General features: G+C 38.9%; 1 protein-coding gene across 7 annotated transcripts in view; it reads right to left on the reverse strand.

Moving 5' to 3' along the window:
* Positions 1–110: 110 nt before the first annotated feature.
* Appl (amyloid-beta-like protein) overlaps positions 111–16746 on the reverse strand; it is a 171885-nt gene continuing 155249 nt past the window's right edge. For 2 of the 7 annotated variants that reach the window (XM_065237607.1, XM_065237606.1), the window contains exons 4-10: positions 12082–12500; positions 11868–12041; positions 11515–11664; positions 10739–11448; positions 10525–10687; positions 3336–3509; positions 111–3273 (exon numbers count right to left, since the gene is read on the reverse strand). In XM_065237607.1, coding sequence (XP_065093679.1) covers positions 3172–3273; positions 3336–3509; positions 10525–10687; positions 10739–11448; positions 11515–11664; positions 11868–12041; positions 12082–12500 — 1892 coding nt within the window. In that variant the 3' untranslated portion in view covers positions 111–3171. The remainder of the gene's footprint in view (positions 3274–3335; positions 3510–10524; positions 10688–10738; positions 11449–11514; positions 11665–11867; positions 12042–12081; positions 12501–16746) is intronic. The other 5 variants (XM_065237612.1, XM_065237610.1, XM_065237611.1 and 2 more) reach the window with 5 other exon arrangements.

Consider the following 16746-nt stretch of genomic DNA (forward strand, 5'->3'; position numbering starts at 1 on the left):
GGTATAACGGAAGTATAACACTTACAACACATAAAACTTAAAATGACACTTGGGTTAAGAGACTTTCATATTTATGGTCGGTCATCAACGTAAATTAAAAGTCGTTGGAATATTGTTATCTCATATTTTATTATCCTCCTTCAAATTATTAGTGTTGCTTGTTTACAGAGCATTTTCGACTCAATTAATTTGCTTCTTCTTATTCTTCTCCATTTTCTTCTTCCCGGCGCTATCTCTCATTCTACAAACAGATATTTGGGGACGATTTTTTGGTTTGGTTGACTCTAGATAGAAACAGTTTCTCTTCTTTCATTTCATTTGCGTGAGAGTGGGTTCGATTTTCCGCTGCGGTACGCTCTCTTGCATTTAGTTCACTCATTGTTTTTAGCCTGTAAGAATTAACGACCGCTGTGAGACGGTTCGAAAAATTTAAACATGTCCATCAACGAAGCGCTAGGACGTTCGGCCAGAAGCTTGCACATTTCAGGAATCGAAAATGGGTGTTCGGTTTGAGTTTTGCTCCAATCAACGAATTTCATTGTTCATAAATCATAGGGTGTAAATTATTGTGCTGTTCATATAGATGTTGTTTTTGGGTGTTGGAAAATTGAAAACGAAATCATATCCAGAATGTTGGTTTCTAGTTGTGTCGTGTGTCCTTCCTGACTTTCTGATTAACTGTCATTTCCGGTTGAATATGTTTGACACGTTCTATTCTAGTTGGTTGTTTTTTTTTTCTTCTTTTTTCAATGAAAAAGGGACGTATTCATCTACGAATCAATCATTACACTTACGAGTAACAATTAATTGTGTTTTCTGGTTTCTCATTGATAATACAAATTGTTATTCTTTTGTTTGTCTAAATGTCGCACACAAAACGATTCATTTTTTGTTTTCAATCTCCCCAATGTATGTGTATTGTTTTCATTTCTTATTTCTGACAGCTAAGTAGTTGGTTTGTTTTCTTCATTTTTTGTCTTGTATCATTTAGTGTTTTATCGTGTTTTATTTCTTAAAAAAGTTTCATATATAATAGTTTTGAGTAATATTTTGTTTGGAAAACGAACTGATGAAGAAACGAGCGGTTACATTTTGATTTAGCGTGTACTTTGCTGATATAATTGTTGCTTTTACTTGAGTAGTTTAGTGGATAGCAATCGTGTCAAACTAAGCGCTTTTCGTGATAAACTTGTTTTTGCTTTTGTTCGGCGTCAAATTTCAAGAGTGTTAGCATAACCGTCCTGCACATTGCTGTGTGTTTTAGTTTAGTTTATATTTATTCAACGTTATAGTTGTGACTAGATGTTTGTTTTATTTTAACTTCAAAAAGAGTTTTCAAACTTATCAAGAAACATAAATCTGAAAAAATAACCGTGTTGACTTGTTCAGTTAAATTAAATGACGCATTCTTGTAGTTTCCTAAGTAAACTATTCTGCAAATGTTTACAGTGTTACATTTATACGTGTTGTATAAATATTCTCGTTACATACTTTTACATGATATATAATCTATTTTTATTCTGCTTTTTTTTTTCTTTAAATACTTTAAGTCATTATTGTTAATTTTAGTGTTCTAGTAATATCAAATTCATTTTTTTACATAGATCTTATGTCTTCCCAATCAGCAAGTGAAGATTAGTGAGAAATGACCGGTTCGGGTTTGTTGAAGTGGTTATAGCGAAACAAATGTTACCGGAGTGAGAGTCACTTTTCTGAGGGCATAAAAGTGTATTGAAACAAAAGCTAGAGCGCCAAGCGTTGAATTCATCACAAGCAGTTCTGGCAACACTGAATGAATAATTTTTGGTTCTACTGCTGAAAATGGGGGATAACATGACATTTTGTTTTCAATATTTTCTCTTACATTTAATTACGCGCTCGCAAAAGTCTACAAAAATGGACGAATTTGAATTATCAGGATGCACATTTTTCCTCTTTGCGATACTTTCCATGATTGATGATGGTTTGCTTTGTGTTGTTTGTTGCTGTAATATGTTGTTCAAAAGTTTCTACTGCTCGCTACGTTGTTTCTCGGAAGAAGCTCTTTAATTGGTACACACATCTCATGGGCTACGATGCTTGAATTTAACACACCTTGTGTCTACACAACGAGGACGACATCTATAGTGTATGAGTGTGGTTTTTGTATCTGTTTTGCTGCCTAGCTTTGTTTTTTTTGTTTAAGTGAGTTTTAAACTGTCGAAGGAAAAATAAAACCCAAAAGCCTCGAAATTATTGTTTGCCTTGAAGCATGTGATAGTGAGTGTCTTATTGTTGTTGTAAATATATAGTTTACCCTTTATTATTGTTAAGATTATATAAATATGAAATTTCAAAGCGTATAGCAGGCTTGTTACAAAAAATATATATATTTTTGATAGTTTTTCTATTACCATTTTCCGGTTTACTGATCAAAAAAGCTATGTTACTTACAATTATTGTTTTTGTTCTTTTTTTTGCTTTGTCATGTTTTCTTTGTAATAATAACTAATTAGCTACTTAGCTATCTAACTATGAGTTAGGGATGAAGAGGGGTTCTGCGCGATGTTTTAGATTGCAGAGCAAGCTGTCCATTTTTAAACCCTCGTTAGCAACTACGATGTATGGGGATGTGCCAGAACAAAAACGTGTAGCCTCTCACTACTATATGCATAAAGTGAGTGTTGTTAGTTGTGAAAATCGCCCAAACAGGATGCGGTTATATATTTTCTGGTAACGGCGGCATCCTTCTTTGATGGTTTATTATCAATCCGCTTCTCCCACTTCTCCCTTCTGCATGTTTTCTTACAAATTAATATCTTGCGGGCAAATTTACAATTACAATCACACTATTTAACGATAGTTTAGTACTTTCCTTCATACAAAAAATTCAAACTTCCGAACGTAAAATACTGACCTTACTTAATCTTACTTATCTTTGCTTTTGTTTTGCGTCAGTTGTTTGCTGTCCTGCTCTTCGTTCTCTTCTTCTATGGAATATATGTTTCACCATTGCAGCAATTTCGAACCGAGATCAAACAGAATAACGTAATTCATTTTGTTTTAAACATATCTGTGTTTTTGTCAACGTTTACAGTAATATTCAATCGGTATCCGTTGAAAACGATTTCATACAATATCATTCCGTAAAATGAGTGCCTAGATCTACTGGCATGTAATGCGGTGCGTAAATTATTCCTTTACTTCAAAGTACTTGTAGGTTGGGTTTTCGTACCCGTTGATTTGCATATTAGCCACGTGCCGCTCCTCCGGCGTGATTGGCTGTCCAACGGCCTGTGTAAATACAAATCATTTAATCATTGAATATTCATCATAGCACAACATTCTACACCTACCTGATCAACCTCGACAAATCCTTGAGCATGAGGTGACCGCGAAGCCTTCCACTTGGCGACGGCAACGCCCACAAACACTGCCCCCATCAGGGCGACTCCGGCGAACCCGAGTGTGAAGTACACATTCTTGCCATCGTGGCCGGAACCGTAGATCTCTCGTCGGACCGAGTAGCTCTGAAAATTGAAACCAAGGGTCATGGATGTGGATTACTTATTGCGTATTTTAGTGATCCTAGAACATGTTATAATTGAAGTAATTTAAACTGGTGGCAAAAACATACAATATAGAACATCGCGCTCGCATTGTACACGCAGCTTGAGAATATCAAGAATTAAGTAAGTGTTCCGTGCGCTCTCAACTGTTCTCAACTTTTGGTATAACCTGTTATTGTTGTCGAGGTTAGAGTCGACGATAAAGCGGTTCTTGCTGTGCCAAACGGAGTGGTGTTTCCAAATACCAAAACAGAGAAAAGAAGAAGTGTATAATGAGTCACGCTAAAGGCCCACGCACATTAGATCCGGATCGGACTAAAGCCCTACAGTAAAAGTATGGACGAACAAATTTTGGCAGACGTCCATACTTTTACTGTAGGGCTTTAGATCGGACGCGTTGCGGCAAAGTGACAGCTAAATCTATTGTCCAACTGTCAAATTTACGTCAACGCAACACAAACGGATCTAATGTGGGTGAAGCCAAGTTTACCTATTGCTCCGTCAAACCGGCTACCTATCGTGCAAATTAAATAAACATTACGATGCTATGGAACGTCCACGAAAGGTAATGCAATAATATATAAAATATAATTGAAGAAATGATCATAAACACGCAGTGAGCATACGTTTGGCAATGATCAGTATTGTTAATTTTTTATATTGTTTGTTAAGATAATTTGACAAAATCACTGATATAATGATTTACTACAGCAGCTATTTTTTTCTCTTGCTAGAAGTCATTTGAAGTTGATGCAGAAGTCATCTGTTGCCATGAGAAAAGAATGGGAATCTTTCGAAAACCGTGATGCGAGTTCAAATGTTTTTCTCTTGGCGTAACTCATTATACACCGATATATACAAAATAAAAGCATTTTAAGATTGCACTCGTATACCTCCCCGTGGAAAATTTTGAAACCATCATCACTTTCATAGTTCTTCTATTCTCCACGAGTGTCAACTTTGATTTGCCAATACAAGCTATTGTTGTGGTGTGCTTTGATCACTGCCAGTACTGCCGCTCATGGCAAGCCCGTCCCATTTAGTTTTTTTACGTCCGTTTGTATTGGTGGAAAATACATAACAAATCAAAAGCAAATTTTAATTATGTCGAATGTAACATTCGTACCGATCCGAGAAAAATAAAGTTTTGTTTAGAAAACCGAAAAGTTAACTTATTTCCAATTAACACATATCATCTCATAGTGATAGCAATGTTTAACATATTAAGCAGGGTTTTAATCATCATAGATCTAAATTCTTCATTATTGGTGATTTTAATTCAAAACACCGCTCATGGAATCATGCTCAAAGCAATTCCAATGGTAATATTCTGTTTGATGATTGTTCTGCAGGTTATTGCACTATTCAATATCCAAACAGCCCAACATGCTTTTCTTCTGCAAGAAATCCCTCCACTATTGATTTGGTCTTAAATGATTCATGTCAACTTTGTAGCCAATTGGTTACTCATACTGACTTCGGTTCTGATCACCTTCCAGTAACTTTTGAAATATCCCTAGAAATAATTTGAAATCCTAACAGCTCTTCTTTCAATTACCATAGAGCTGATTGGGAGTATTATCGAACATTTATGGAATATAACCTCGATCCAAACATTCCTTTGCAAACAAAAAATGCTCTTGAATCTCTGACTACTTCTATAGTTGAAGCAAGAGCTTCCTCAGTATTAAAATGCGAGGTTAAATTCGATTCAATTACAATAGACGACGATCTTCAGCTCTTGATCCGTCTCAAAAATGTCCGTAGGAGACAATATCAAAGAACACGCGATCCTGCCATGAAATTTATCTGGCGGGATTTGCAAAAACAAATTAAAAAGCGATTCTCTGCCCTGAGGAACAAAACTTTTGAAAATAATGTTTCTAAATCAGACCCGAGTTCCAAACCCTTTTAGAAAGTCACAAAATTTTTGAAAAAACCTCAAAAGCCTATTTCTGGGCTTAAAGAAGGTGGTAAAATTTTGATCTGAAAAAGCTCAGAAACTTGCTAAGCAATTCGAGAGTTCCCGTAAATTCAGTTTGGGTCTTACTAGTCCTATTGAGAATCAGGTTGCTCGGGATTATCTGAATATTTTCTCTCGGGAAAATATTCTTGATGATTCCTGGGGGACTGATTTGGACGAAGTATGATCTACAATTAAAAAGTTTCATTATACGAAAGCTCCAGGTGATGATGGAATTTTCTATATCCTCATCAAAAAACTCCCAGAGAGTACCTTGCCTTTTTGGGTAAAATTATTTAACAGAGTTGTTCCAAAAAATCCAGCTGAAGCTTCTAGCTACCGTCCAATAAGTTTGCTTTCTTCAATAAGTAAACTTTTTGAAAAGATAATTGTAAATAGAATGATGCTTCACATCAATACGAACTCAATTTTTGCAGACGAGTAGTTTGAATTTCGCCATGGGCATTCAACTACTTATCAACTCTTAAAGAGTTACCAATTTAATTCGTGCAAACAAATCTGAAGGCCACTCAACTGGAGTTGCTCTTCTAGACATAGAAAAAGCATTCGACAGTGTTTGGCATGAAGGTTTGATTGCTAAATTGAAAAAGTTTAATTTTCCACTTTATATTATGAAATTAGTTCAAAATTATTTAACTGACAGAACTCTGCAGGTAAATTTTCAAAATTCCAAATCTAATCGACTACCTGTTAGAGTAGGAGTTCCTCAGGGTAGCATTCTTGGGCCTATATTGTATTACATTTTCACTTCGGACCTCCCTGATTTGCCTCAGGGTTGCCACAAATCTTTGTTCGCTGACGACACAGGCAATTCCGCTAATGGAAGAAGTCTTCGTGTTATTTGCAGCAGACTGCAGAAAAGTTTAGATATTTTCTCTGCTTATTTACAAAAATGGAAGATTTCTCCCAACGCTTCCAAAACTCAACTTATAATATTTCCACATAAGCCCAGAGCTTCCTTTTTGAAACCTAGTAGTAGTCACATAGTCACTATGAACGGAGTTCCAATTTCCTGGTCAAACCAAGTGAAATATCTTGGACTAGGACTTGACCAAAAATTAGCTTTTAAAGATCACATGAGGGCATTCAAGCCAAATGTAACAAATGTATAAAATGTTTGTATCCTCTTATAAACAGGAAATCCAAACTTTGCCTGACGAATAAACTTCTAATATTTAAACAAGATTTTAGACGGGCCATGCTTTACGCTGTGCCAATATGGTCTAGTTGTTGCACTACCAGGAAAAAAGCACTTCAAAGAATTCAGAACAAAGTTCTAAAGATGATTTTGAAGTTGTCTCCCTGGTACAGTACTATCGAGGTACATAGAATTTTAAATGTTGAGACTTTAGAACAAACTTTTCAACAAAATAATTTATAATTTCAGGCAAAAATCGTTGCAATCCTCAAATGCAACGATTAATTCCCTTTATACTTAGATAAGATTTAGTTTTAGTTTTTAGTTTAAAGATTTCAATTGTTATACTGACATGCAGGTTAAAAAACCTGTTTAAAATACTGAATTGCCAAGGCAGGAACAATGTAAAAACACTTAGATATATATCATAACAATTAAGGCTGGTAAGTTACTGTAGTAATTGAAGCACCTAGGTTAAAATGAAATGTAATTTATTTTGAATTTGGAACAAATAAAGAGTTAAAAAAAAGGGTTTTAGTCATACAAAGCAGATCGCTAGCTTTCATGCTCAAAAATACTGGTTATACGTCGTTTGTTGGCCCCTAATGTTACTTAAGTCTAAGTGTATTTACCAGGATATTCGGGAGAATTATCATTCACGTCTCCTTACGTGCAGCCATTCATCATTTTAGGACCACCGAAATAATCTTAGCAACACAGTACATCTCCAACCCTCGTGTTCTAAGTCGTTAGCCCTCTTGTCCATCCACTTGTTTATCAATTGTTACCCCTAACCTAGCGCAAGCTGCAAATTAGCGGCCCCTTTTCTACTAACTTTGATTTTAAGTAATTTTGATGAACAAAAATTGAATTTCGGCTCCGTAATGGTACTGTGAATAAGTCTTGACTTATAAAAAACTATTTAAAAAAATTACTTGTTATTTCGAATGATGTAGGATGCGCCCTAAATCATCAAAAATGCTGCAATTGAAGAAAAATTTCCAGAAATATCAGTGTTAAAATGCAGATCCAATTGATCCCTTTTTACTGTACATCTTTTATGATTTCAGGCCCACGCGGGTTGCCGAACTCGCGGACGCAAATACTGGGCGTGAAACCACAAATCACTCGGAATTAAACGAATTAAAACGCGCGTCTTAACGATAAAACGACATGGTTTATTACTATCTTTTCAACAATAACAAACATAAAACAAGTTGAATCGACATTTGCTTGAAGGTATGCACAGGACCGGTAGCATCATAGTGTGATAGCTCTCGCTGTCAACTCGAGCCCAGTGGCGTGCGGATTTTGTAGGGGCCATTTCGCACTCCAACATCCCCCTCTTTTAATACAGACACGGTACGGATCGAACCAACGTGGCGGCCTTCGAAGTCTTGAAGAGCGGCGTGGCAGTACCTGTATCGGCGTAGCAGGTCCACTGCTGGCTGATGCAAACTCTAGAGATGCTGTGGACGTTGATGTGGACGAAGACAACACTGGCGTAGACAATCTTGGGCTACGAGCTGACTGAGCAGGAACCGACTGTTCTCCAGAAGGTTCTAGAGGTGACGATTCTTCGGGAGACACACATGGATCCGGCACTGGCATTGCCGGGTGCCTCGGTGTTGACGTTTCCGGAGCCGACGAGTACTTCGGTAGATCCCAGGAGTCCAGCAGAATCTCAAGTGGTAGCTTTGTTTTGTTAGGTCCTTGATTATTTGCAGGTTTCGTTTCAGTAACGCTGAAGCGGCTGCGTAGTTGATTCACGTGTGCTCGTATCAACGGACGATCCTCAACCCACACCGTGTACATGACATGGCCGATTCGATCGCATACCACGCCCGGGGCCCAGGCCACTTGTTGTTGTTGTAGATCTTCGTATACACAAGATCGTGTACAGCAAAGCATCGCTTATTCTGGTCTTCTTCTTGCTTGCTTGCTTGGCCTGATGAAACAGGCGGTGGACGAAGCAGATCCAAATTTGTTCGGATACGGCGCCCAAACATTGCTTCTGATGGAGACTTTCCATCGCCGACTTGCCGGTTTGACGTTGTGCGGTAGACCAACAGCAACACGTCCAATGCTTCTTGTAGCGTATTCTTCCCCTCTTGAATTTTCTTCACCGTTCTCTTGGAAGTATCCACGAACCTCTCCGCTTGTCTGTTGGATTGTGGATGAAACAAAGCCGTGGTTACAAGTTGAATTCCATTGTCAGCACAGAAATTCTGGAATTCCGCGCTCGTGAACTGGGTGCCATTGTCACTAACAACCACCTCTGGCATTCCAAGGCGGGCGAAAAGGCTTCTCAGGATGCTGATCGTTGCTGCTGATGTAATACGTCGCGTTTGAACAATCTCCGGCCATTTGGAGTACGAATCGACGGCTAGCATCATAGTGTGATAGCTCTCTCTGTCAACTCGAGCCAGCGGCGTGCGGACTTTGTACGGGCACTCCGCTTATTCCATTTCGCACTCCAACAACATCAAAATGGGTTAATTATTCATTGAACCGTGCACTTAAAAGTGGACATAATTTTGCTAGTCCTGGTTATTTTGCCCATATCCCGTGCTTATTTACGAAAGAGAACAATGCGTTTCCATTTGTTTCTTCTGATGCAATTGTATCTTTCTGTGGCTCATGTTGTAGCATGATACTACTATGGCCAGTGATGGCAAAAGTACATTTGCAACCATCATCCAGATCGACAGTCGTGTATAGAGATTTTCACGTCCGGTTGAATTGGTGTGATATGTGAGAGCGTGTTAGTGAATATCCTAGGAAAATACATAACAAATCGATGTCAAACTCATTTTGACAGATCTACTTTCATACATTTTTTAGGTTTGCCAGTGGAAAATAATAAACAACTTTACACGGCGTTGCTCCCGCTAGTGTGCGTGCGTTAAACGTCACTAATCTCTATATGTACATTTCAAGCTAAAAACGAAGATTGAGAATGGGAAAAATTTCGCAGCCCATTCTCTTGCAAACAGTTATTTGTTATTAAATTTTAGCTGCTACCTTGCGTGTGACAACTCCCCTATTTTCGCATAATTTTAAAATATATGCTTAAGAGTGGTTAGTCTCATTTTTATCTTTCAATTCCATACAATAAACATCAAATAAATGCAGTAATTAGCCCGAAATCAGCAACATTCCACATGACATACATGGTTTTGTCTGCTTCATTGTGAGAAAATGATCTGTCGCTGGCAAAAAACCAGTTCAAAAATGCCAATTCGTTATTGTGTGTCTTAACTATGGTCATTGCGAAAAGTATGTTGAAAACCAGTCCTCACGCCACCACTAACTGTGGCTTCTAAACAAAAATGATTTATAGTTTCTACAATTCTCAAAATTGGCAGGAGCAATGCTTTTAAGTGTTTTTAAATTAATGTACACCAGTTTATGTAGAAGGGCTGGCGTTATCAAAATAGTATATTTTATTATAAGCTGGGTGATGCGAAGACGGACCTCAAAATCGATCCAAATTCGAGCTGTCAAATCGAACCAATTTTCTACTCTCCCAGAGTGACGAAACGAATTTGCAGTCCATCAATATTAAAAATGTTCAAGCCCTTCTCAAATCATTTTATTAATAGTGGGATGCAGTAATAAAGTAAGCCACAAAATAACTTCTAATTTGTTTTTTCATCAAAAACTTGTTCATTTTGCTTCTCTCTATTAATTCATGATTTTACGAACGTAAACAAACAATCGAAGAGTTATGATTGAGCTTTACGCATAATACTGTTTGGTAGCGCTTGCTGCAAGCCGAAAATAGCACTGCCACACTGCATCACCAAGATTATAAGGTTATGATTATTAAAGACATAAGCGAATTAACTCACCGGTTCGCCATGTCCAATGTCATGAGCGAGTACGTGCTGCATCTTGGGTTCCGCTTCTTGATGCGCAACTGCGGCAGCTACCTCCTCGACAGCGCGCTGCACTGCTTCATCGTCAACCGTCGGCAGGGCGGTGGATTGTGGGCTGTTACTGAAATATACATTTCTACCAATACATATTTGGAACCACCCAGCATAACCTTTCGCTTCTACTTACGTGATGGTAACCTCTTCCGTGTAGTCACGCGTTGCTTCCGTGTCTTTTTGGGTTTCCAGTTCAGTTTGTTTCTGAGTCTGGGGCTGTTCGGAAACTGGAATCTGGGTTTGTGCCTGTGGCTGTTGTTGTGGCGGTTGCGGTTGCTGCTGCTGTTGCTGCTGTGGCTGTTGCTGCTGTAGCTGTGGCTGTGGGGGCTGTTGCTGTTGCTGAATCTGTTGTTGCTGTTGCTTGTAGGCAGCTTCCATTTTCTTGGCTTCCAAGCGCAACTTTTCCTCGCGAATCTTTTCACGCTCTTGGGCACGTTGTTCCTTGCGTTGCTTTTCGGCAATTCGTTGACGCTCCTTTTCGCTGACTTTGCGTTCAATTTCCATGCGGTACTTGTCGAGAATGGCTGCCTCGGCGTCTTCCGTCATGGCGAGCATTGAACCGGGCGTTTCATCCTTGGAGCGAAGGGCTTGAATGTAGTCATCCATTAACTGGGACAGCTTGGTCGAAAGCTCAGGATAACGCTTGAGCATTGACATAGACTGGTTTACGGCACGGTCAATATCAACAAGGCGCTCCAAAGTGCGGGGTCGTTCCGAGGCAGCTGCTTCCAGTCCGCCAGCACCTCCCGAACCTAACAGATGGCGGTAGTGTGACAAAGCGTGGGCACGATCCTTGTGGAGAGCACGGAGCAACTTCTGGAGACATTTCTCGACGCGGTGAGCCTGGAAGAAAGGTTTATTAAATAAGTCAGTCTGGTTACGATTCTGAAAAGTGAGACTAGATTTTACATTTGGTGGTTGTTCGGTGAGTGCCTGAGTGTAGCACGTCATTGCTTCCCGTTTACGTTGGTTGATGTGGGCCAGGACACGCTGTTGGTGCATCGCTGCCAGTTGGTGTTTCTCGGAGTTGCCTTCCTCTTCAAGTGCCTGCACAGAAGTCTAAAAGGTTACAAATACATTCGGACGTTCATTACAACTGTTGAAACTCATGTCAATGTTTTCGAACTAATAATTGTCTCATTCCAGTTGCTACGGTGGTGTTATACTAGTGCATTCAACTACTGAGGAATTTGCAACTACGGGTGTAGGTTTGGAAAATCTATGACATGATTTTGCATCAGACTGAGGGTCTTGTTTGTTACCTGGAATCTAGCAGTCATTCGTTGCTTGAAGGTTTGAGCTGTTTTCGGGTCAGCAAGGCGCATGTCCTGGTATTTCTCCTCCAAATCCGACCAGTCCTTCATCACTCGGGTAACCTTCTCGCGATGGCTTTCCTCGAGCCTCTGTTGTGCTTCCTGGAATTCAGCGTGCAAACTCTACGAACAGTATATATTACAACGAACTTATCCTACAAACCTTGAAACTCTGGTGCTCATAGCGTGGGTCAAAGTGGGTGAAGTACGGATCCGGAGTCGGGATGGCAGTGATCGGTGTTGTTGGGATCTCAGTCTGCTTTTCGGTGGTACTTGAAGCTGTTGTAGTGTAAGTGTCTTTTTTGTCCTTTGAAAACAGTGGCATTGGAGTGCTGAAGCTATCCCATGCTGCAGATCCTGTATCCGGTTCCTTGTCGGCATCGAAGTCCTCTTCAGAATCATATTCATCATCGTCGCTTTCAATTGGTTCATCTCCCAGCATATCTTCATCCTCGTCATCATCGATATCGTCCTCATCGTCATCATCTTCGGAGTTGTCGGCATCGGCGTCATCTAATGCGGGTAGCACTTCACTTTCCTGCGGCAACACCGGAAGGTCGGTCTTTTTCACTTTCATCGGAACTATAAGAAAATGGGCGAAACGCAACAAAAAATCTCATTAGCACGATTACGATCGGAACGGTCTACATTAAACGGTAAAACGTTTCTCATTAATCAGTTTCACATTCACTCTCGTGCTCGCTTCCGTTGCAGAATAAGAGGACGCTTTATCAATCTCACTCTAAATAAACTTTCGCTGGTAACCGCAGTCCGTAAATATGCCCACCAAAAAAACCTTAAACAATCATCAGGACCGCATTTTGCCTTTGCCATATTCCGTCGCGCGGAATGTCTCAATGAGCCCCAAAACTCAATAATGACCTCAATAAAAATGTCAAGAACATTAATCGTCGTCGTCAAGGACTGAGTTCCACATTCTCGATGGTTATCCCCCTTTTGAAACAGTGAACCTTTTAGCAAAGCACGCAACAAAAAAGAAAAAAAATGTTGCAGCCCAGCGGCACTTTCGGACGTCAATGGCCGGCTTTGGAAAATTCAATGGGGAGACCGCTCTTTGAGAGTCTACACAATTTAGTAGATGGAAAATAGCTTCGATTCTAGTTCAGCCTGCGATTTTATTTTCGGTAGTGTTTTCCCCAAAAACACACACATACACACGAAAGAAACATGTTTATCACTCTTCTGAACAACATGATGTTCAAAAAAACAACCGGATCGTTCTGCTTCAATAAATTCCACGTAGACCTACCAACAGCGAAGGTTTGTGCTTTGTTAAAATTTTGGCTACTGGTACTAACGAGGAAGGTTCAGGGGCAGAAGAGGGTGCGGGTGAAGGAGTGGCTGCAGCGGAAAGCCATTTGTTATTATCACCTTCCACGGTTTCGGAAACTGCATAGCACAGTTTCCTTTTGCGCGGCGAAAAGGTTGATAACTTTTTACGACTAGCGAGTGTGGAAAACCTGCAGCACTGAGCTGCGGTGCGGTGGTTTGTCCTCCAAGGGTGCAAATCGATGAAGGCTCATTCGGGAAGCACCGCGAGCAGGCAGTTGACTGTTGTTCGTTGGAAAGTGCCAATTGAGTATCATGGAGTGTTGGGTTATTGCGTCGTCCTAAGAGGGGTTGAACAGCTTTATTATCGTGAACTTTAATGTCCTAATTCAGAAGGGTTGACATTCGGCGACCTATCGCAAAACAGTGATTCTTTGCGTGGGAGAAAGAGCTGAGCGTGAGTTTCGTAATATTGCTCAGAGCTTATCGACTTTTTATATTATTTAGCAGATTTTTTTTCTCCCTATGACGTCATCGGCAGTATGACTTCATTGGATCCATAGATGAAGTTTTCCCGTTTGATAGCACTCCCAGTTAAGGTGAAAGTGACCTAGTGAGAAAATAAAAAAAAAAAATTAAAAATCGCTTTCACTGAGACATTACTGCAGATTGCAAAAAGCTTTCGTCGATGATTTCCATTTATTATTTCGTTTTTCATCGAGTGCTAAGATCACAAGCTTTGTTTTATAATTTACATAAAGTTTGGGTGAGCTCGGAAAAAATAGGAGCTCGTCGGTTTTGATAAATTTTTGGTATGTACATTCTTTAAGACGTCTATGATGCTCCCGTCCTGGGTTTTAGTCCATGTGATCTATCAGATTAACCTGAATAGGCATGATACTCAGTCATGTTCAAAAACCTAAACGCATTATTAGGAAATCATGAGATGTTATGATGATATTTTGCACTTGAAAGATACAAGACGAGATCGTAAAGTATGTGTTTGACACATAAAACCTGTCAATTTTGATTTTAATCAAAAGATTTTAAAAGCGGCAGACGTTACAAAAGGAAAAAAAATGGAAGAAGCAAGGGAGTGAAGGGCACGTATGAAAGCGGATGCTAAACTCAGGTCGCCTCCAAGGAAGAGTAAGAATAACCCATAAACTATGTCTCTCTTAATATTTGAATGCAATCATTAAATTTGTGTAATGGCTCCGTGGAGTCCTTTTGGATATTTGAGCCTAACAAATAAAATATTGAACAAATATTTCGTACGGACCAGAAAACCAGCAAGTTGCTCTACTTGTATTCTAAAGTATCTGTTCATATTTGTGTTGCACACGAAAGTTTCGTATTATTTTATGAATCATTCGTTTGCAATACGAAATAAAATCAGTGTGGCATTTATAACGAAACTAGCTTCATTCGTGGATCACACGAGCAATTACCTTGAATAAAACAAATTTTATTTTCAGTTTGAAAATATATGCTCTGTCTGAATCATGAAAAGTTTTCCGTGCATCCGACACGTGGGCGTGGACTTGTATTTACATTGGAAATCGAGGATTTATTTTAAAATCCACGGAGAAACGAAAGCACTCAAAATTGACATACACACTACGAAAAAGTCGTGTTCGGTTCCCTGAGCTCGACACATGTAAGCGGCCCTTTTGACATAAGAATCAGTTGAATGAAACGAGCAAAACAATTTAATCAAACGTTCTCTTCGTCCGCTTGCTTATGTTTCGGTTTGAGGGCATTTAATTTTACATGAAATGTTTGTTTAAGTTCCATGATTTACGTTCAATATGGACTACTTCTCGTTTATATGTTGTTATTTATAAGTGTGTAGAAAGAACTTAAATATAAGTTTTCCCCTAACACTACTGTTCTGGATACAATTCTGATCTCATGATAAGTACTTTTAACTTAATCTTGAAGAAAAACCAAAACATTCACTTTTACTTTGATAATCGATGTTGAGTTGTTTAGTCTAGAACCATTCATCATCCTTGCAACATAAATCGATTCAACCAAGAAGGTAAAAAAAAAGGCCTGCATCAGCCAGCTGACGATTACACAATTAGTGAAGTGCACCATCACCAAAACACTTAGAAAAAATCTTGTAAATTTAGGTGCTCTGAGACTGACATATACGAGCGTCAATTTTGACATAGCATTGAATCACAACAGAAGCGAAATTCAGTTAAATCAAACGTACTTTTTGTCGAATAGCGAACTATTCTTAGAGAACTTAATACTACATGAAATGTTTGTTTACGCCCCATCCTTTATGAGAAAGATGGATTCTGTCACGAGTAAAATTAGTTATTTCTAAGTGTGTAGCATCTGAGGACATTGGATCACTGCTTTGCGTCCTGATTGATTTATTGTTCTCATCTGTTCTTACCACATAAATACAGTTTGCATCGGATGAGACAATCAGCTGCAGTCTGGGGAGCCGAGAGCGGATACAAAGGGAAAGCAGATTGCCTTCACCAACTCGGTAGATTCTTAGATCAACGCGATGGATCTATGTCAAATGGTCCTAGGTCCATGGGTCGATAGGTAGGGTCCAGGTGTGGGATCTGCTTTCGGTAGCATTGGTACTCCGTACGAAAAACAAATTAATCAAGTAAAAAACACGCAAAATTACACATTTGTCTGCGGTCTCAATTTTGAAGTGTCTAGCTTCAAATATTTTCATGGGAAGAGATCTCGAAAATTTACCAAATTCCTAATTGTATTAAATTTTATTCTTTGTCCGTGGCCATGTCAGAAGTTAAAAAAAAAATCTTAGTCCGTAATACATGTCTTGATCATATTTCTACGTACGAGATCTTTGAATTTATCGTATACTGACTCTGCATGTTTTCATTATTAAAAAGTTTATCTAACCCGACAGTTGTCTTGCTACAGTCAGTGGTAGTTCCATATCATATCATATCAATTCGTCCAGGCTGTGTCAATTATTTTATTTTTTATAAGTTTATTTTCAGCTCTTAGAGAAAAGAAAATAATTAAGAACAAATTCACTTTTGTTAGCGTTCGTTTAGGCTGGATTTATTTATTTAAACTATTTAAATTTATTTCCAGTTCGTCGATCATGGAACATATTCAGATTAAATTTAGATTGCTTCATACTGTTTAGCCTTTGATGAGGCTGAATTTATTTGTTTATTTGTTTATTTTTTCGTCAATCAAAAACGTATACTCCTACATAATTACATCACAGTGCTTGGAAACATTTTTTAAATTTTAGCGCAGGCATATTTAGGTCTATCATTTTACAATGTAGATTATAAACAGACATTATCTGACATATCGTTCTATATTTTGCGTAGTTAGTGCGGTGGCGATTTACCACGAACAAATCTAGATAGAGCTGGAATTAGGGCGTAACAGCTTCTGTAAACAATGACTTCTTTCGATGATTTCTAGTAAATCAAGGCTCACCAACGCAAATCAACATCACCATCGGGTAGGGGACGACTTCCTCTACCCGAAGGTTATGTTAGTTTGCGTGGGCGTTCCT

The sequence above is a fragment of the Ochlerotatus camptorhynchus genome, unplaced genomic scaffold, assembly GCF_037179485.1.
Source record: "Ochlerotatus camptorhynchus isolate MF236.1 unplaced genomic scaffold, CSIRO-AGI_Acam_v1.1 ptg000634l, whole genome shotgun sequence".
Taxonomy (NCBI): Eukaryota; Metazoa; Arthropoda; class Insecta; order Diptera; family Culicidae; genus Ochlerotatus; species Ochlerotatus camptorhynchus.